The sequence below is a fragment of the Branchiostoma lanceolatum genome, chromosome 2 (assembly GCF_035083965.1).
Source record: "Branchiostoma lanceolatum isolate klBraLanc5 chromosome 2, klBraLanc5.hap2, whole genome shotgun sequence".
NCBI classification, from domain to species: domain Eukaryota; kingdom Metazoa; phylum Chordata; class Leptocardii; order Amphioxiformes; family Branchiostomatidae; genus Branchiostoma; species Branchiostoma lanceolatum.
The window spans coordinates 6,117,150-6,138,482 of NC_089723.1; the positions used below are offsets into that span (position 1 = coordinate 6,117,150).

The window sequence follows — 21,333 nt, forward strand, 5'->3', positions numbered from 1 at the left end:
GCCGACAAACCGACGCTGTAAATCACCCGCTATGCTGTTTTTTTACCCAGCGTAGCGGCGAAAAAAGACAAAAATACCGTAGTAAAAATGCAAAGGCACGCGCCTCCGCTGTTTCACAGGAAGCCATTCAGCTATCAGCTCCAAGGGAGGTGCCAATTACTAAATTAGCACCCCGCCCTACCGCTCCGATCTTGTCTCGCCGCCCCTCCCACCCGGGAAAATCCCTTAGCGGCTCGTGTATCAGATTCCCGGGTAATCTCCTTATTTGGGAGTTAACAGTCTGCAGTTGACCAACACAGAAGCTGTTCTTTGTAAAAGATTCCTTTCTGTCAGCGCGGGAATAGAATTAATTCTTAACTGTATTTCTGACAAATTTCTAGAGCAAGGTTACGTCATTTTCCCATCCATAAGAGCGAATCAATGCACAGAAAATTCATTTTCACAAAGAGAGGAAGATAAAGTTTCAACTTATTTAGAAGCTTCGCCATGATTGGACAATTTGGCTACTGCAAATTTGTGGCACCGCCCACAAACCGCCGACTTTCCTTTCAGTAGACTTTCTGCCGCCGACGTCGCCATGGTCGCGACTGTCATTAAAGGCTGCCGACTGTCAATCAGCGGCAACTTTGTGGGAAAACGCGCGAGTTGGATCTCCGTGTGCTAGTCAACTTTCCCACAGCGATGCTTGTACAAAGTTTTTATTAGACGGAAGTTCCACGTTATCTGTAAGACGCAGAACAGCGGTTTCGGCTTCCTGGAACGGGCCGGCAAAAAAAGGAAAACTGGTATCGACAATTGATATTGTTGAGTAGCTAAATGAACTATTGATATTGTTGTTTCTGAGTTTCAAGTTGTCTTTCACCAGAAATATTGTATGTCAAGGTCCTGTGGAGAAGTTGATTGACTGCCACGATTGTCATAAATATGACCCTCAAAACTGAAAAAAAAGCCTTCTCAATACCCTAAAATGCAAGAGCTTCCCCCCACCGGGGCTCTGCCCCTGGACCCGACGCTGTGAAAAAAACCTGGCGAGAACACTGTCGCTCTTTTATATTACAACACTTATGGGTTACAGTCCGTTCTGACTCATGGAAAACAAAATTCCAAAATTTGAAGAGATACAGTAAGATTTGTAATTACATTTTGTTGACTTTCTATATCTTATGTTGTGCACTCAGAATTTTTTCTGTGCACCATTAAGTTTTAGGATACAATTACTACTGACTCATGTGATACAAAATTCCAGACTCCTACCATCTACCCTATCCCTGAGTTTCACAGCTTCGTCCAGCAGGTCGTAGCTGCGCTGTTTAGAATCCTCGCCGAGTTCACTCAGAGAGTTTTCTCCTGTAGCCTGGAAGAACAGAGACAGTTCTGACAACCAATTCTCGAATATTGTCAAAATAGAGATCTTTTTGATATCCATAATGGCAACTTCAGTATTAATATACAAGATATTAGCTATCATTCACAGAATACAAATGTAGAAGTTAGTCCATATTTATTCACGAACATTCCAAAAAAGTATCTTCCTTGAATGACACAATAAAAAAGAGACTCATAAATACGAGTGCGATAGGCTGGCAAACAACAGCATTTTCTGAGGCCCCCTTTTGACTTGATCACTGAGTGACGGTACAACAACCAAAACAGAATTGGTGTGACCCCTGATTACATCATTGGAATAGGATGCAAGATTTTAAAGGAAACCCGAGCAATATTAGGGCTCCCAAATTGGATTTTGAAAGTCAATTTATTTGGTTATTTCTATACATGATTTGTTCAAACAACACTATCACAATGTATAGCAACGTCCATGATGCAAAAATATGACGTCGTTATGATGTGAGAACTCACTGAAAATCGTCGCCAGGATTTTTGTAGGCTCGCAAAACTAAGGGAATCATCATACGGCACGTTTTGGCAAAAATGCTCAAAGCATGAAGTTATTATGCAAATGTGCTGAATAGTGTTAGTAAATGATTTCAGCATTTTGTTTGTTTCCATATTTTGGGCCCTGATATTGCTTAGGTTGCATATGATTTAAAAGACAACAAAATACACAAAAAACTGTTTTTGGACTTCATTGAGCGATCTGTGAAATCTTTGCACATTTGAAGGCCCTATAGTAGTAAAAAGGGGATGTAAGGCTGATATCAGAGACAAAAGAAAGCACTTTACCAGGTCCAGACCCTCCCGAGCAGCCAGGCTGGCTTCATTGGCAGCTCTCTCTGCGTCCTCGAAGGCCTGTACGATGTTGTCGTAGGCTGTGGCAGCCGCCAGGGCATCGGAGGAGAAGTTCTTGGTCTCTGCAAACAGCCTGGAGAAGGAAACAAAATTTCATTCGCTAAAAAGACTTTATCCATGTCGTGATTTGTTTCTCAGTTGGACGTCAAACATTTTAGTGACATTTTACTGTCCTCCGATGAATACAGTTTACAATGTCATCATTCACTATTTCATATTTGATATACAGTAAGTAGCCAGTAGTATTTTATTTTTGCCTTACATTGTACCTATTATAATCGTTGTGCAATAAACTTTGACTTGACTTGACTAACAGTAATGCAGAAATGTTTGCGGTGGTTTTATGTTCAGGGGGACCGTTTCACCGTGGACTGAAAACCACCGCAAACATTTTGTCCAATACTGTAGCAGTATGTGCACTGCCGCAAACTTAAAACCACTGTGAACACTCCATTTTCGCCTTAGCGCGAACTAAAAACCATGCAAACTTAAATGCATTGCCAGTACCTGTACTCAGATCAAAGAATGAACATAAAGGATAAACAAGTGGTATTCGATGACACACCCTTCCAGGTCTCTGGCCCTCAGTGTCAGGTTATGGGCATGTTTCTCTGCATCTTCCACCAAGTCTTCCAGATCCGGGGGGCCGGCAAGCTTCTGGGTCAGGAGATCTGCCCGTCGCTGCAACTCGGGACGTACGTTCCTCAGGGCTTGGTCATTATTTTTTGCCTCCTGGAGAGAGAAAAAAAAATAACCGAAAATGTCAAATATGTTAAGTCATCTTGTATACCAGGGAGATGACCCAGTGTGACTACCAAGTATCAAAATGCTCCAGAAGCTGAGAAAATCAAGCATCCATGAACAGAACTAAGAATGACAAAGCATTTAAAATGTTCAAAATCTAGTATTCGAATTTTCAACAGAGATGCGCGTGAAGTGTGTTCGAATTATTCTATGGAAGCCCGTGGGATACAAGTAGAATACTGTAAATACAGAATGATGAGTTAAAACATTTTGCATTGAAGGTTATCATGGCCAAAGTATGACACAAAACAGCTTACCTCCAGGGCAATGCGAGCCTCTGACAGGAGTCTGCGAGCGTTCTTCACAACTTCATCGCCTTCCCTGATGGCATTACGAATGTCGTCCACATTCTCCTCAGTAAGCCTCCTGATTTCCTGCAAAAATTCAAAAACAAAACATTTTGGATGAAACTAAGCTAAAAAACGTACAGGTATCTTTGATTGGACACTGTAAGTGTAAGAACTTTTAAAATCAACACAAACAAGCAGCACATTTTCTTTCGGTTAATTTGCAAATTTTCTGAGAGAGCATGATCTTTCCCCAGTGAAATTTGAGATTACACAAGGTTTTTCTTGGAACATAACTTGAAACAGTCATATTTTTATTGTTAACAGTCTATTTTGTTATGTCACAAATTAATTTCGGACTGTGAATGTGGTGATATGAATTTGTATTCTAAAGAAACCTTTATTAAGTTAAACTTAATTGGAGATTAAGTATCTCCTGTATCATGAAAATGAGGTCTGAAGTTCTTACATCTAGATCGCGAAGATCGTCTTCGTTGTCGTTATTCAGACGATCGGCGTCGTTAGTTTTCATGCGGGCATCGCGGACAGCTTCTTCCAGATCATTCAGCTGATCCAGAGTCCTGTTGAGGTTCCCCTCCAGAGCTTGTACGGCTGCAAGTTTGTCGGCAGTCTTGTTGGCGAAGTCAAGAAGGGCTCTCTCCAGAGTGTCCTTGGCCAGCCTGGGATGGGAGAAGGGTACATCTGTTCAGCCAAATCTTACATACTCGCAAAGGATAACATTGCACAAAATCTTGTTTTTCCCTATAGAACTATCGTAGAGTGGAACTCATTGCCACTAACTCCTGTAGGAACATTCTTATTAGATAGCTTTAAACAATGCCTACAGCTTGATGTACAAAGACTAAGTGTGACAGGTCGTTCAGTGTAATATAAACAGCTGATGCCACGAAACTGGTCTGTTACACCGAAGGGCGTTTATACCAGCTATACAGATACAGATTGTACATGCTTTCAAACAGACCATAAAATCAGATGGGGTGCATGAACGTCAGGGAATACTGTAAATGCAGAAATGTTTGCGGTGTTTCTATGTTCGCAGTTTTCGTGGCGACCATTTCACAGCGAACATAAAACCACCGCAAGCATTTTCGTGCAATATTGTAGTAGTATGTGACTATAGCACTGCTGCGAACTAAAAATCACCGTGAACACTCCATTTTCCCCTTAGCACGAAATAAAAAACATGCTAAAACACTGGTCACTTTAAATTTGGAAAGTCACTTTCCAAATTGTGGCTAAATTCCAAACTTCTAGAATTTTCATTTCTTAAAGAACAGCAAAGTTTTATAGCTCATTGGAAAGGGCATTTTCTCCTCTACAATATGGCATTTTTATTTTGGTCATATCACATATGGATGTCGAGATATTTGACTTTGAAAGTTGTCGAGCCTACTAGTCTGAGTGGAACAGACTGGTAGTCCATTGCTTCTGACCATAGTCCAACTAAGTCAGACTGGTAGTCTGAAGGATGTTGGCCTACTAGTCTGATAGGGGGCACTTCTGTGGAACAAGTCCATGCTAGACTGTAGAAATCCCTTGAATGAAGCAATTTTTAGACAATGTATATTTTGGGCTCTGGAGCCCTGGTATTAAACCCAAATGACCTGAAAATTGGTATAGAGGGAGAATGTTACTTACACTTTTGACAAACTACTTAAGAAGCATGTAAAATGAGTCTTTTCTGCTATTTTCAGACAAAATATGTACATTCTTGGCTTTTGTGCCCTAATATCACAACCAAATGACATGAAATCTGGTATAGAGGAGCCTTAGGCAATTACGCCAAGAGAACTGTACTCACACTTTTGGCATACACCACTTTAGAATTGTGTAAAATGGGTCTTTTCTGCTATTTTCAGGCAAAATATGTACATTTTTGGCCCCTGTGTCCTAATATCACAACCAAATGACATGAAATCTGGTACAGAGGAGCCTTACACATATGCCAAAAGAACTGCGCTCACATTTGTGGCATACATCACTTTAGAATTGTGTAAAATGGGTCTTTTCTGCTATTTTCAGACAAAATATGTACATTTTTGGCCCCTATGCCCTAATATAACAACCAAATGACATGAAATCTGGTATAGAGGAGCCTTACATATATGCCAAAAGAACTGTGCTCACATTTGTGGCATACATTACTTTAGAATTGTGTAAAATGGGACTTTTCTGCTATTTTCAGACAAAATATGTACATTTTTGGCTTTTGTGCCCTAATATTACAACCAAATGACATGAAATCTGGTACAGAGGAGCCTTACATATATGCCAAAAGAACTGTGCTCACATTTGTGGCATACATCACTTTAGAATTGTGTAAAATGGGTCTTTTCTGCTATTTTCAGACAAAATATGTACATTTTTGGCCCCTGTGCCCTAATATCACAACCAAATGACATGAAATCTGGTACAGAGGAGCCTTACACATATGCCAAAAGAACTGTGCTCACATTTGTGGCATACATTACTTTAGAATTGTGTAAAATCGGACTTTTCTGCTATTTTCAGACAAAATATGTACATTTTTGGCTTTTGTGCCCTAATATTACAACCAAATGACCTGAAATTTGATGTAGAGGTGCCTTGAGGCATATGCCAAAAGAACTGTACTCACACTTTTGGCATGCACTACTTTAGAATTGTGTAAAATAGGTCTTTTCTGCTATTTTCAGACAAAAAAACACATTTTTGCTTTTGTGCCCTATTATTACAATGAAATGACCTGAAATCTGGTATGGGGTGCCTTACACATATGCCAAATGATCTTCTCTTGCACCTTTGGCAAACACTACTTGACTTTTTTGCTATTTTCAGACAAAATATGTACATTTTTATGCTCCTGTGCCCATAATATTCTAACCAAATGACCCGACATTTGGTACAATGTACATGTGCTTGTGGCTGACTTGCAATTGGACCCATGGCCTTTTGACTTCATTCACATTTTGGGCATATACTATTTGTGTACTCAAAAATGATTTGGGGATTCTTTGCTATTTCTAACTAACAATGTAGTGATGAATCCCAGGAGGTTCAAATCATGCCAATTAAGAGGGTGCAACCCAGCTGTCTTGAGATGAAATTCATCAAATAAGACTTCCTTTAAATAAGGGTTCCTTTCCCAAATGTGCAAGGACTGCAAATTCTACAAATGAAACTATTGCCAAATGAACTTTTGTTTCAGGTTACAGTTAGTGCACATAATGTGAGGATTGTGGTTGATAATACATTTATGAAACTGGGCTTTATAGGCTTTATAACTAATAAACTTTGATGTAACATGTACATGTTGTACATTCAATTTGTTACATCAGGGAGGTGTTTACATACACTGAAAGGCTGAGCCACCCCAGCAATGCTGTGACCAGTAGCTGTCCTGGGGATCACAGGCAGCCTTTGTTTGTTTAAAAATTACAGGCATGACAGATGAGTTTGTAATAGGGCATTGGCCCAGATGGTTCAATTTACCTCAAAGGGAGAGTCAAAGGGGAGTCATTGTTGGCCCCCTCCAAGGGGGGGGAACAGACAGTAATACTGTAAAAGGAAGATCAAGAATATTTATAATGTCCTCAGGCAGTTCTTCAATAGATTATAAGCTATGAATACCTGTTCATGATTATGTCTTCAACTTAAGGTCAGCTAAAGGTCAACCAGTTAATTTTATTGTAGCTCAGTAGTTCTATTCTACACAAGAGCATTCAAGTTCATGGACTTGGATATTTGGGTTGCAAACACTCCAAAAGCCATGTACATGTCCATGTTATGGTGCTTCTCAGAGACAAATTGCAAGACTTCTGTGGTGACTTGGTGTAGCTTGATCCTTGGATAAATCACTTAGTTACGCCTGCCATCCTTCTGGCAAGGCATACATATGTGCATGTCTAGACCCTGTTTCTTGGAGCCTTAGGTAATCAAATCCCTATATACATGCTTCCACTGCTTTTCACAGTATCAGTTAAAAAAATAACCCTTTGGGCACCCACACAGAGAAGCACAGAGTCATGAACAATGAACCCTACCAAATACAGATTCACCAGCCATGTTACAGTCAAACTCAGTGGGTTTCTATGTTCTTATGTACAAATTCGTACATAAGAACAGCAATATATTTACATTGAGTTAAAATTGAACTTATTTCCACTCACGGTGTATGGTTTGAGATAGTGGTTGACTGTAGGTATGAGTCATGAACACAGGGTTAATCTGGTGTGACGACCTCCACTACAGTCAGGCCTAGAGCTGCCCAGCTGGGAGTTAGAATATCCTGTACAGTGTTCTCCCCAGGTCTTTTCAGCATGCGATGCTGTGATCTGACCCCCCAATGCTGTGATCTGGACCCCGATGCTGTGTTTCAATGAGCATATATATAGGGGTGTTTCGTTCTGGGAAGAACCTTCCTTAATCTTAAAAAAAGTTCATATTTGGCTTTAGAACGAGGATGTAAGAGAGGAAAAACTTAACGTCACAAAATGTATCCTTCAAAATGCAGTAAATAGTGTCATATATGACGGTGGTGCAATTTAAATAAGTGTCTTATATGATTCTGAATTTCAAAATTTTGTGCGCGAAGATGCCCAACCGTTATCATGTCTTTGGCACTTGGCGAGTGACTTGCGCCATGCAAATTTGGCCCTCCGTACCTGACCCCTATGCTGTGAAAAAATCCTGGTGAGAACACTGACATATAAGCCAGAGGAAACTGGTAGTATATATTGTAAAGGTATATATATATATATAGCTCCAAAGGGGCCCTCTCTGTTGACTTAACTTTACAATATCTCAGACATGGTACTCAAGAAAGTGGAGGCATAAAGATATAGAAAATGAAAAATGACAAATTATCAAAGTGGTGATATCACACCAGCACTTAAGTGCAAAGGGAGCTGAGAATGTGGCTGACTGTATGACTGAGAGCGTGAATTGTGAATTGGGCAGGTTTAGCCACTAATGCTAAAGCCTGGCCAATTCACATCACACTCTCTGTCATACAGCCACATCACATACAATGTACATCAGCCACATGGTGGTGACATTTTTTTTAGTTGCTGCATATCTGGCACTTTTTAATCAAAAGCTAGCACAGTAATCTAGTTCACTGGTACTACAGAGGCCCAAACGCAAGGAACTGCCTGAAAAGTGTAACTTTATCCGTGAAAAAACATCTGTCTATTAAGTTGCAGGTTGACCTGTTGGTGACCCCTCACCAGGGAAGGGGAGAGGGGGTCTGAGACCTTCATGTCACATACATCACAGTGTGGATGTTGACTAGAGAAGCTTCGCTAGCCAGCCACCTTGTGCAGAGCTTTTTTTGAACACTTTTCTATTACATCCAGTTCCGGAAAGATTTAATAATGAGTAAATGTACAAAAGGGACTCAAAGGTTATGGACAGGAGAAATGGTGAGGAGGTACAAGAAACTCTTGCCCCCAATGACTGCTTTTGGCAAGTTTCCAGAAAATGAATAAAAACATTCTCATGTCATTACAATGTATAACTGGAAGTCATTGAGATAAAGATGGAAGTTGGATTCAAATTTACCAATTACCATCAGAGGTGGCAGCAGCAAATTGGAAATGTTCACCTCAGAAATGCCATTTCCTGCAAAGCTAAGTTCATTCTCTGTAATGGAGTATTTTTACCCACAACTTCTTCCACTAAGTTGTTGTCAAAGAGAAGCTTGGTGTAGACTAACCTGGGGTATCTGAATTTATTTAGCTCACTGTATTTTAGGTTACTGTATGATGTACATTTGTACATGAGGGCCTGCATGGGGGGGGGGGGGGTCCCGACAACGCTCTACGCTAAATTCGGAGGGCCGGCTACGTAATACGCTAAATTCAGACAGCCTCCCTACGCTCTACGCTAAATTATGAAGCTTTCCAACGCATTATGCAGACTCAAAAACTCCTAGCTGCTGAACTATGGTGTAAAAGTTGGTAATGTGTCAGTTTTGGAGGTGACAATAACATAGTCTTGAACATATAAAATACCACTGATGACGGCCAGCTCCCTATAGCTATATAACTGATGCTGGAACATTTGGGGCACGGTCGCCCAAGCATCGAGCCTCCATTATCAGTCTAAGGTCCCCCAGCACAGTAGCAAAAGTGTCAAACTTCTAAAAACAACTGTATCATCAAACAAACAGATGAGTATTGAATTGAGTCCATATTTTTTTCTGATCTTTGCCATTCATTTTGTTGAGGGTCAGATGCAGGTCGCGTGGTTTACCATTGATATTAACGGAGTGTGATGTCGCAAAGCTGAACATGTTCGCTCTACCCATGCTTGCAGCTAGGATTTTGTTGGTTCTTTTATGTAGATTATGGGACAACCAAGCGCCGAAGGGGTGAGATTTATAGGGGGTCCAATTTTCAAAATTCAACCCTCTGAAATGGCAGTTCTAACATTTTGAGGATTTCAAAGTAAGAATCAAAGGCACAGTCGATAACAGCGCTGAAAAGGGAAAATACATTCATCATTATTTTCGGTCACCTCTGAGTGTGTCAGTGCTGCAGCGGCCTGCGGACTTGCTGCCTGAACCTGAGAAGTTTGAGCATTTCTTTTGATAAAGGTAACGTAATTAACGTTACTATCTAGCAGGATAGAAAAGACCGTATACCGTACGGCGTAAGGTCTATGGTCATTCTCGTATGTGGCAGCGCAGAAAACGCATTTAGTGGAGAGCAGGATGGTGGGCTTATGTTCCCTCCAAGCAAGGAGGTTTGCTCCAAGAAAGTCTCGTAAGGCCCGATAGCGTCATGAGGTTTGAATCTCTATCTATAGCATAGCCATCTATGCAAGATGTTCCAAGACGGCTTGAAAGTGCAGCAGATATACGTCTCGCAAGTCAGGTACCGGTCATAATTTGTAAAAGTGCTCACTTTGTACCGTGAAAACATCACCAACTTCTCTCAAACCAAGCCCGACTGCCACATCTGCTTGGAAATGAAAGACAATCTCCTGTCCAGTGTACTGTGGGATCATTCCCTTGTATGTGCCTTGCTACCGGTATTGCATAAAATTTTGGGACAGAGTTCGGTGGATTGTTCCATTGTGTACAAGGGGAGGATAGCAAAACAAAACAGACTGCGGACATGACACTCATTTGTGACTTAGAGCGAGGTTGGAAAAGTTTGACAACGCTTTCAACAACATTTTACGCTAAATTCCGGGTAGCTACTACGCATTACGTAGAATTAAAGTGGGCATTACCGCTCTACGCAAAATAGACCGATTACGCTCTACGTTGAATTGGAGTGGTCGGCAACGCTCTACGTAAAATTAAAACAGCCGATTATGCTCAACATAAAAGGGCATGCAGGCCCTCCTACATGTAGGTGCATCATGTCAGACAAAAACTAGTAGTTACAAAAGCATGATGCGAAATCAACATCTACATCTCATGGAGATTAGACTATTGTTTCAGTTACATTGTCCTTTGTATGATAGCCAAACATGTAAAACCATGCTTTTCAGTTATGTGTAATTTCCCCACTTCAGATACTTGAATAGTAAACAGAAATCTATATTCCTTATAGCCTTTGATAAACCAACTGTAAACTAATCATACAGCCTCACACGTTTATACAATTACCAAGAGGTCTGACCTCTCCCCTTCCCTGGTGAGGGGTAACCAACAGGTCAACCTGCAACTCTGACTCAGGCAGATGTTTTTTCAGGAATAAAGTTACATCTTGTGTTATCCCCATATTCGGGTCCCTGAGAAGCCAGGAAAACAGTTCACATGCCCTTATCAATATGTCAGACTTTGTCAAAAACAGAAAGATTTTCGCCCGCTCAAACTTTCCCGCATTGTACATGTGATACTGGCGGAGCTAATTGTGTTTTCTCAGTTTGATGTGTACAGTCACAGGGATGACCTGCAGCCTTGGCATGATCCATGATTTCCCTTGTGAAAAGGTGCATTTTTGCCTGTCACTCTTGGAGCAGTGCACCTTCTGGTGAAATGTGTTGGTGAGAAAAGCACATTTTGGGGGAGGGGGGACTGCCATGGGTGGGCATGTACCAAATCATCCTCATGGGCACTCAGAACACACCCGATCCAGTACATTAAATTGACATGTGATACATGGGTTTGTATCTCTCCACCTCAAAATAAGTTTGTACGCTCACTTGTTTGAATCTTGTAAAGGTTCACAAATATTGCCTTGTAAAAGCTTTGCCAAGTTGCAAGCAGAATGCACATTTAGAAGAATCATGCAGAAATTGCATAAGCATAACTTTAAACAGGTCACTAATTTGAAACAATATTGCTTTTACTGCAATCTGGTATAAGCACACAGACATTTTATATATTCCTATGTGTGACTGACTCAGCCCAGTGGTTAAGATTCTGGCCGTCTAAGCCTAAACTTTAGACTGGTAGTCCAGACTTTCAGCTAGCCCTAGAGGAATGATGGAAAATTGCAGGTTACACGCCAGCACTCCCTATTCCCTAGCCTACTGGTCCAGACTGGGCCTACCAGTCTGTGTTGTTTTAGGCCGGCATGGCTGTCTAGGCTAACGAGGTCAGACTCCCTGTCCTGGGATTTCAGCCTAGCACTCACACCATCTGGCTGTACAGGCCAGGCTGGCAGACTTGTAGTCCAAGATGTCAGCCTTACAGGCTACAAGCATTTTTAATCAATAATATCTGGAGTTGTGAACATAACTGATTATTGATTTTCACATGAATAGTGTCTAATGAGGAGACCTTTGAGTTGATACCACACTTAAGGGTTTACAATTTACATTGCTTGATTTTCCAAATTGCTGGTGTTTTTCCAAATTTAAAGTGACCAGTGTTCTAACTTAAATGCATTTACCATATACTCTGACGTGCAGGATAGTTTTGCACTTTTAGACATGATCTTCTGTTAATTGAATTAAGGCTGTGAAAGGCACAGTGACTATTCTGACACTTCCTTACATATCTGAAACTGTAAATTTGGTCAAGCATGATGTTCAGAAAGTTTCAGAAGATGAAGCGTGATGGCTACCTGAGTTCCCTGTCGGCATCAGCCCTGGATCCGTTGAGATCTCTGCTACGAATCTGGTCGAGAATTCTACGAGCCTCACGAAGTTGCGCCTCAAGGTCAGACACGGGTGATCCGGGTCCGCGTGTGAAGTTCACCAGCTCTTCAACAAGATCTGCAAGAAACACCAAAAAAAATCTCAGCTGCGCCCTCTTCTTTACATAATATTAGTTGTTGGGAAGACCAGATCTTCAACACGCTCCAGGGGCTGGGGATCACCAGAACCGACTGGAGGGTCTATGCCGAGAGCAGACCAGCCTGGCGAGCCCTATGCATGTCTGCAGCCGCCATGCATCACACACTGATGCCTGCGAACGATTGATTGACTTAACACATTTGATTTCCAAACATTTCTTTGTGCAAAAAGCAAGAGATTAACTTTTTGCCTGTTGAATTGGTTATTGGGGTCAGACTGCATAGTGCTAACATCAGAGATCTTCTTCACACACACAAACACACTTAAACTTTCTGGTGTATTGTCAACATCTGTGTAAAAGCATGTCTAACACTCTTGACATGGAGAACAACAGGAGGGTTAGCCATGCTTGTACACAGATGGTGGTTTGATGGCAGCCAGCCAGGTGTCTTTTTCCAGCAGGTTAGTTGCTGTTGTTCAACTTGTAGTTCCTAGCTTAGTGGCACAAAGTTTCCTTGCTGTTTAAGTAGCACGGTATATTCTTAAAGAGAGGGGTTGCTAGCCCTTCCTCTTTAACATTCTCAACTCTCAAGGCACCTCCTCAAACACAGGACCCCCGTTTTACGTCCTTTCTGAAAAACAGGTGCAACCCTAACCAAGATGCCCTTCCCAGAATTTAAACCAAGGTCTCCCCATTACTAACTAGTTGGAACCAGAAGCTCAACTGCAAGGATGCTACCAGCCGTGCTACAGGGACGTCCTATGGATAAACACTGTACTTAATCTTCCCAATCTGTTAATGTGTTCAAACTAATTTTTCCCACTGGCTATCATAGGACAAGTGTGGATACCACCCACTCTACTGCATTCAAATAACTACTGACACACACTCAAACAAACAGACTCACCGAAAACAAAACCTCTATACACATAGGTAACAAGAGTCTTCTTCTCAAACTTTGTTCAAGTCAATTTATTTATCTATAAATTTTTCAAATAATTTAAAAAAAAATTACATTTCAATTCTTAAAATTAATTTTCATTTTAGATTTTTTTAGATTTTAAAATCAATTATAATTTTTAAAAAAATATTGAAAAACAAATGAGTCCAAACTCACCTTGCAGCTCTCTGGCCGAGTTCATGACCCTCATCTCCAGGTCAGCTGCACGGTCCCGAACCTTCCCAGCATCCCCATCCACGGGCGGGGCGTTACGGACAGCATCATTGGCCTACAAAGACACATCACAGGCATATCGATTATCCTATCATGATTGGAACTATTTCTCGACCTCTATAGGTCGATGATGGTTAGCCATCCAGGTAATATGATGCATAAGGTAACAGTTACTCAAGCAACTTGACAGGTTTCCAATTGGTCAGACATTTCAGGAAGCATCCACTATACTTATGGGAAGCATCCACTAATTGTGGACGCTACCTGAAACATCTGACCGTTTAAAAACCTATCCAGTTGCTTGAGTATCTGTCATCTTGTGCATTTCTCCTCTAAATTGTGCATGGTTAAACCAAACTTTCAACACTTTCTCACAGTCATGCTTGAGTCCATGTAAAAGTATTAAGTAATGCCTGAAACATGAGGGAAACCTGTTTTTTCTAAGTTGAGCATTAATCCAGATCAATTCATCAGAAGTCAGACAATCTCAGCACAATATTGCTTACTTCCTCACAGCACTAAATATATTAGATGAATAATCTTCCGACTTCTCTCTGATATGCATGTACATGTAAGGTCCACCCTACTCCTAATAGGTCAATTAGTGGTACAGAAGATGGCTATCATATCTTGGTCAATTACTAGACTAAACTAAAATTCCAAAAGACGGATGCATCCTTAACTGAGATATCCTGACCTGGAATTGAACCGGGGTCTCCCAGTTAGAACCAGGAGCTCAACTGTGAGGCTGCTATCTACCAACTCTCTTTGATATGCATCTAAGGTCCACCTCACCTGATAATTGGCCACTACTGGCCTATAAGTACAGAAGATGGTTTTCATACATATTGTTCAAATGCTAGCGTCCTAATCTGTATTGTCTTACCCTCCTAAGTAGCCTGTCAGCCAGACGTTCCAGGTCTGAGATGTTCTGGGCCTTGTCTTGCAGTCGGTTGAAGGCATCAATGAAGGGCTGTTGTTAAATGTAAATAAAAAAAAGTAAGCATATGCTCTGATTTCAATCAATTTCAGATGCTTTACAGGACAGGTAACAATGGATTAAGCATACAGTCAGCAGTGAATAGAAAGGAAAGGCTTTAACTGTGTGCAAATGCTTACTCCATAAGCAGAAAATTTTTAAATTTAGATATGAGAGCTTTAACCACGTTTTCCTTATGATTAGGCACAATGCTTTTTCAAAATTAGTACAATGTCCCGAAATGTCTACAATACTTTTTTGTATGCTTGCACTTCCATGCACAAGTTTTTTGGCAATGCAATGTTATACATGTATGTCATGATGATTAACTCAACATATCACAAAATATCAACTTATTTTTGCAGCACATGCTACAAATGATATTCAAAAACATTTTAACAGACAATATCCGGAAAACCATAGCTCAACCTTAACTAGATCTGAAAGGAAAGCTGAACTCTTTAACATGCTTTTCTATTTTAATAGAGGTAGCAAGAAGCAAGACAGGAACATGCCAAAAAAAGTTGTACGTCCCTGCAAGAAACAGTGTATCAAGGCGTTGTGCAGGCATAGAGTTCAGTACACAGCAACACACATGTATCATATTTGTGTATTTCCCACCTTAAGTTTGGCCTGGGCACGTCAAACAGGACAGCCGTGAAAAATACAGCACAAAGAAAAGGTGTGAAGAGGTTGTATTGTTACCAGACTGACAAAAACACACAATGATCACAGACACAAAAAAGACAACGACAATTGTACACATACATGTTTTGACTACCTGTTAGATGCATAATGTCTTTAAAACGTCAAGTTAACAGATAGGGAAGGAAGTATTCCTAACAATTAATTGTTAAAATATTGGGGCAGGCTTTGTTCATACTAATCATAGCCAGCATGTATAATTAACACATATCTTATGCATTAGGGTAAGTAAAAAGTTGACTTTGAGAGAAAACTTGTCTTCCTAGAGGACAAAACAACTGGCACAGCTAACAAGCACGATTTACAATGAAACCTCCATTAACATCAATCCACCAGGCTACATAAATCCAGCACTTTGAAAAAACATGGGTTTTACATGTAGATATCTCTATTGCAGCACCTCCCAGGTGTGCACAGTTTAGAAAAACAGTGCATTATACTTGGGGATGTTGAGTTGGAGATCTGTTTTGACATATCTTTTCAGGGTGGCGGAATTCTGTACGCTGTTGGAACTTCATATGTTAGTAGATGTTATGTAAACAACAGGACTGGTGGCATGATTAGTAACTGTCATGTTTCAAAAGTGAAAGAAAGGAAAGAAAGGAACAGAGAATTTGAGGACAAGGCTGAAAATCTCAACAACAAACTCCTACTAGAAGAGAAAGCCTGTAGGCTGCCATAAACAACAACAGACAACGAGAAAACAGACCTGGAGTTCGAGCGTTTCGTTTTCCAGGGCCATGAGTGTGGGCCACGGTGCCGGGAACACGCCGCTCAAGTTCCTGGACTGTAGCAGAGCTTCCAAACGTTCCATGTCGTCCAACAGCACACCAGTGCACTCGTCATCGCAGTCTGTGGGAGAAAACATTGTTTAGAACTGGGAGCCTTACAAAGTTATTCTAGTCTTAAGTTGTAAGGTGGAACGATTTTGGATACATGTACATTGCAGGTCCCCCAAATTGTTATGCCTGCTTTGCATATAAATGTTAAGGTAAGTTCATAAGTGCATAGGGCATTGCCAAACTGCGTTTCAAGACCCTTGAGCCACACAACTTTTACAATGATTGACATTACAGCAGGGGGCTAGGCCACAGTTAGTGGCATGTGTTCAACTTCCATACTCTTTCCCAAATGCTGAGTTTCAAACAGAGAAAGCAGTATGTACCATCTTTGGTTTGACTCAGCTGTGGATCCAACTAATGATGCAAATGCAAGGTGAACAGTCTAACCACTTGAAAATTACACCGGTACTTAAAGTTAAACATGTACTTTACCATGAAATATTGTGTTACTTTTTGACATGCTTTTTTTGATATTCCGACTATTCCTTTCGCATCTTATCGTTGTACTTGTATTTGTTGTGTCAATAATGATTACATTAGGCCCCTAAAACCTTTGTGTTACTTTTTCAACATCCCTTCCTTTATACTCAGGATGGGGTTTACAGGTTTCTGAGTCGTTGCTCCTAAGACGAAAGAAAGACACCTACTTATGCAGCCTCTCTCAGTCAGGGCGTATCTGGGCTGGCACTGGTCGCAGGCGCGGCCGGTGATGCCGGGCTGACACTGGCACTCGCCGGTCACCTGGTCACAGATGGGGCTCAGGGAGCCGGACTGGTCGCACGCACATTCGTAGCAGCGGCCACCAGGGATGGTCGGGTTGCCATAGTAACCCTGTTCACATCTATCACATGACGAATACATTATAGCAGGGTTGTTATTATGTGGAGTAGTCTCTAACTTGTTACAATAATGTCAATCACATTGCAACACACACACCTACGTAATACGAGTTAGTGACTTTTACATGTTCAAACGGCTTTTCCAGTTAGCATATGATGTTCTACATTTTGTACCTGACAGTGTTCATTCTACTTTTTTTCTAGTGAAGAGTGATGGATGTCACTTGAAGCATCCTGAAGTTGTTACTATGTGTATGGAAATAGTGTATAAAATCTTTACAATGTCAACTACTGTTACAGATGAGCTTTCGTTACAGCATGGTTGTAAGTTATAATCTACAAGGGAATAGCTACATCACATCTTATCTAATGTACTCTAATGAAGGCTTCACTAATGGTCTATTGGTTAGTCATGAATCTGCATTATCTAGAATATCAAGTTTCAACCAATCAGGAACCAGCATTTAGATCTTGTTACATGATACATTAGTTTTATCCAATCAGTGCCCTTCACAAGATTTAATGAGGTGCATGGTATAGCCATAGTACCTAGATGTATTTAGTTTAAGATTATGTTGGGCTTCTGCTTTCTGACATCTAGATTAGAGTCAATGGCAATATCTATAATGCATAAATCCTACTTTAAAGAGAACAGTCAAGTTATGATATGTAAGTTGATAGATTATGTCAAAATAGTAAAACTCTACAGAAAGGCTTAAGAACCAGTACTACTAACTACTCTTAGCCATCATCCATACATACATGTAGTCACACCCATGTCCTTGCCCAGGGTATGATAGATAAACTGCAATGCCAAAAGGCTGGTCTGCCACAAGACTAAAGCCAGTCACACATTCAGGACCTTCCCATGACTTTGCTCCTGACCACTCTCCAACTCAGGCTAGTGCTGGGTTGGGAGTAGCCTGGAATCCAACCTAAACTAGGTCCAATTCACTCCTCTGATCGTATCCAAAGCAGAATATGACTTTCCTAAGTTTGATTTGCCAAAATTGATAGTCAGCTGGCGCAGACAGCTTTTAAAGACTAGTAACCATCCTCGACGACCACCTCCAAACCATAGATGATCTTGCTCACGACCAATTGCCAACCATAGTCTGGAGAAGGTCGGCAGGCTACAGTCAGCTATGTGTGACAGGTTTTAACAAACAGGCCTTTTTTTCCACGGATGGTTTCAGCCCTTTCAACAGTTTTCTTAGGTGCACAACGTGATTTTTGCTCTCTACAGACATTTTGCAGCCTATCTACTATCTTCATCAGAGTAAAAAAAAAAAAAAGTTTGAAAAGTATTTTCTACAGTAATGAAGACAGCAGATACTTTAAATGCAGAAATGTTCGTGAGGTTTTAATTTCACTGTAGGAGAAAATCGAGTGTTCGCGGTGGTTTTAAGATCGTGTTTGAAACAATAGTAGCACTACAGTCACACAATGGAACAGCTTTTTGCAGTGGTTTTAACTTTGCGGTAAAGAGTTTACCACAAAAACCGCGAACATAAAACCACCGCGAACATTTCTGCATTTTTCTGCATTTACAGTAGGCTGTCAAAACGTATCTAGAGAGCAAAAATCAGGTTGTATACCAAAGAAAACTATCTTAAAACTGATTTACCAAACCAGTGGACTATTTACGACAAGCCTGGAGACAGATCTCCATCTTCACTGCTACCTCATCCCCCCAACGACCCGGAGGTCAGTGTAGGTGGGTAGGTAGGACTATTTACGAATGGTTTCCGCCTGTTTTATCCAGTGGCAGGCCAGCCCCATGGCACAGCAATCTATATGTCATACACACCTCTCGCAGCGCCTGCCCGTGTAGCCCCGCTGGCAGCCTGTACAAGTTACATTACCATCCGCATCCTGCCGACAGGTCGAGCTGAAGCTGAGGGGTGAATCCAGCAATACTACTGTTAGGAGGCACTACAAGCAACTACGCCAAATAGATGCATACTAGTACTTAGATTATCTCTAGGCAATGCAGCTTCCTTGAAGTACTATCAAGGTTAGCTTCTGCATAATACATGTAAGATGGTAATAGTACGACCATACCAGACTAAACTGTTTGGTCTGGATAACATGTCTAGGTATGTGCCAGTGGATGATAGTTAGTCCTGTACTATGCAGAAAATATACTATTACACTTTGTATTGCCTTTAGTTAGAAGCAAACACTGTATAATGTCAAATATGCACCTTAAATTTAGGTGACACACTTGCAGCTAGTGGGTTTAGCTATTTCAAAATGCTACAAGAGGTAAATGCATTTTCTGTGTTTTAATGCAATTCTGGTCACTAAGAATCAGCATTTTAAGTTTTGAATCCACTGGCAGGTTAACCGTTGCATGTTACTCTGGCCGCAAGTACACCTTCAACATGTGAGAGAAACTAGAGAAAGAGAGAGATGGAGAGAAAAGTGATGGGTAGTCCCAGAAACAGGCTTTTAGCTAGGCATGGGTCCATGCGTCATTTGGACGCATGATACTAAAATAACAAGAAAATTGGATGCCCTCTTTTTCAGCTGGACGCACAGAGGACCCCCTGTTTCCCTGGTAATTAGACACATGTGACTGTGTAACAGTGTCACTGATGCTTTTTTAGTCCAACCAGACACTGGGACAGCATGAAAACTGATTGACATGCAAGGCTACCAGGAAATTATTAATCCATATACAAATGTAGCCCATTGGGAGACAGAGAGGGAACAAACAGATTTTAGTGCTTAAAATGGGCTGCTAAAAGTATGATAAGACTAGAACACACCTACATTGTAACCCCCACATCATAGCACCCATTGTTTGGACCCCTTGTCTATAAATCCTAGCTAAAAGCCTGCTCAGAAAGCACACAAACAAGAGAGGAGGTACCTTGAGTACTGACTGGCTACTACCTCGTCATTTTGAGGTCTCATGATAATCCGGACAACCTCGACTTTTTGAGGTCTGGACAAGACATTCACGACAAACAAACAAACAAACAAACAAACATAGAAAGAAAGATGGGAGGAGAGGGACAAAAAAGTAGTGGTGACTGACAGTTGTGATAGCAACAACAACCCAGAGCAGATGAGATTTCTGGAGAGAGAGATCACACGGACAGATAACCAATAAAACTCTGCACCTGGCATTCCTTCTGTTCTAGGGCAATGTTTTTGGCAGAGGCTTACTTTGTCCTGGGGTCAGGCACAGATTAGGTAAAGCAGTCATCCTCAATTGAGGTGAAGAATGATGCTTTTTCAAGTAGCTAGTGGTTGTACAATGCGGCTTCAGTATGGCACAGATAGTTTACTGTGTAACTTTTTTTGTGTGGAGCAGTCACATTTGGTCAAAGGGGACATTCTATTATTGCTGAAGAAATGTGAAACAGAAACTAGGTCTTTTTTCTTTCCAACATACCAGAGTCTGTGCTGCCTTTTGAATGCGTTGTAATTGTATAAAATTGGATTTTTCTGGAGAAAAGCTTGCGTGTTGCAACAGAGAAATGCCAGGAGAATCTAGGCATTTGTCCACGTCATCAGTTAAAAGGCTTCGATCCATTCCTGGCCTAAGAAGCACAAGAATGAGGCAAAGTCTTGGAAACACAGGAAACAAGAGATGGAAAAATGTGTAGGAGGAAATGATGACCTCCCATCTGCTCTTAGGTCAAGTGCAAGTAAAAAAAGAGAGACAAGACTTTCTTAGAGTCTTATGCATTATCCAAAACAAACTACCTGGATTTTGAAAAATGTTATTTTTGATAAAAATTGAACAAGAAATTCACACCACTAATTAATTTAGATGTTACAAGTTATAAACTTGTCATAAAAATGAAAATACAAGTTGCCATGCATTCTCCTCTCAAAGTACCTACTTTTACAAATTCGAACCTATCTCTGCTAGAAAACTGTCTGGCAGAAATGCTGCACAGACGTTTTCCTTGTATGGAAGAGACCTACTTGTTTTCATCGTTGGCTAGAGGACAGGCGCAGCGCTTGCAGCCGGAATCGTCTGCTCCTGGGACGGCGTTGCCAAAGAATCCATCTGCGCAGTTCTCACAGTTCTGACCCATTGTGTTGTCGTCACAGTTCTGATGAAAGCACAACATATAGTTTTAGTTCAGAGGTTTGGTATAAAAACCCAGTTCTACCAGATCTGTCCTTAGTCACTGACGAAAGATAGCGAATGCTGTCTGAAACGTCTGACTGTTTCAAAATTTTATCCAGTTGCTTGAGTAACTATTTTTGGCATGTCTTATTACCAGGATGTCT

At 41.0% G+C, this 21,333-nt stretch overlaps 1 protein-coding gene across 1 annotated transcript in view; it reads right to left on the reverse strand.

The window, feature by feature from the left end:
• Window positions 1-21,333, reverse strand: part of LOC136426559 (laminin subunit alpha-2-like) — a 90,385-nt gene that overhangs the window by 30,135 nt on the left and 38,917 nt on the right. Inside the window, exons 30-42 of the mRNA XM_066415224.1 lie at window positions 21,022-21,152; window positions 18,887-18,973; window positions 16,885-17,078; window positions 16,105-16,247; window positions 15,312-15,323; window positions 14,598-14,684; window positions 13,655-13,766; window positions 12,365-12,515; window positions 3,808-4,018; window positions 3,309-3,425; window positions 2,813-2,979; window positions 2,182-2,320; window positions 1,255-1,354 (exon numbers count right to left, since the gene is read on the reverse strand). Of these exons, the coding sequence (XP_066271321.1) occupies window positions 1,255-1,354; window positions 2,182-2,320; window positions 2,813-2,979; window positions 3,309-3,425; window positions 3,808-4,018; window positions 12,365-12,515; window positions 13,655-13,766; window positions 14,598-14,684; window positions 15,312-15,323; window positions 16,105-16,247; window positions 16,885-17,078; window positions 18,887-18,973; window positions 21,022-21,152 (1,651 nt within the window). The remainder of the gene's footprint in view (window positions 1-1,254; window positions 1,355-2,181; window positions 2,321-2,812; window positions 2,980-3,308; window positions 3,426-3,807; window positions 4,019-12,364; window positions 12,516-13,654; window positions 13,767-14,597; window positions 14,685-15,311; window positions 15,324-16,104; window positions 16,248-16,884; window positions 17,079-18,886; window positions 18,974-21,021; window positions 21,153-21,333) is intronic.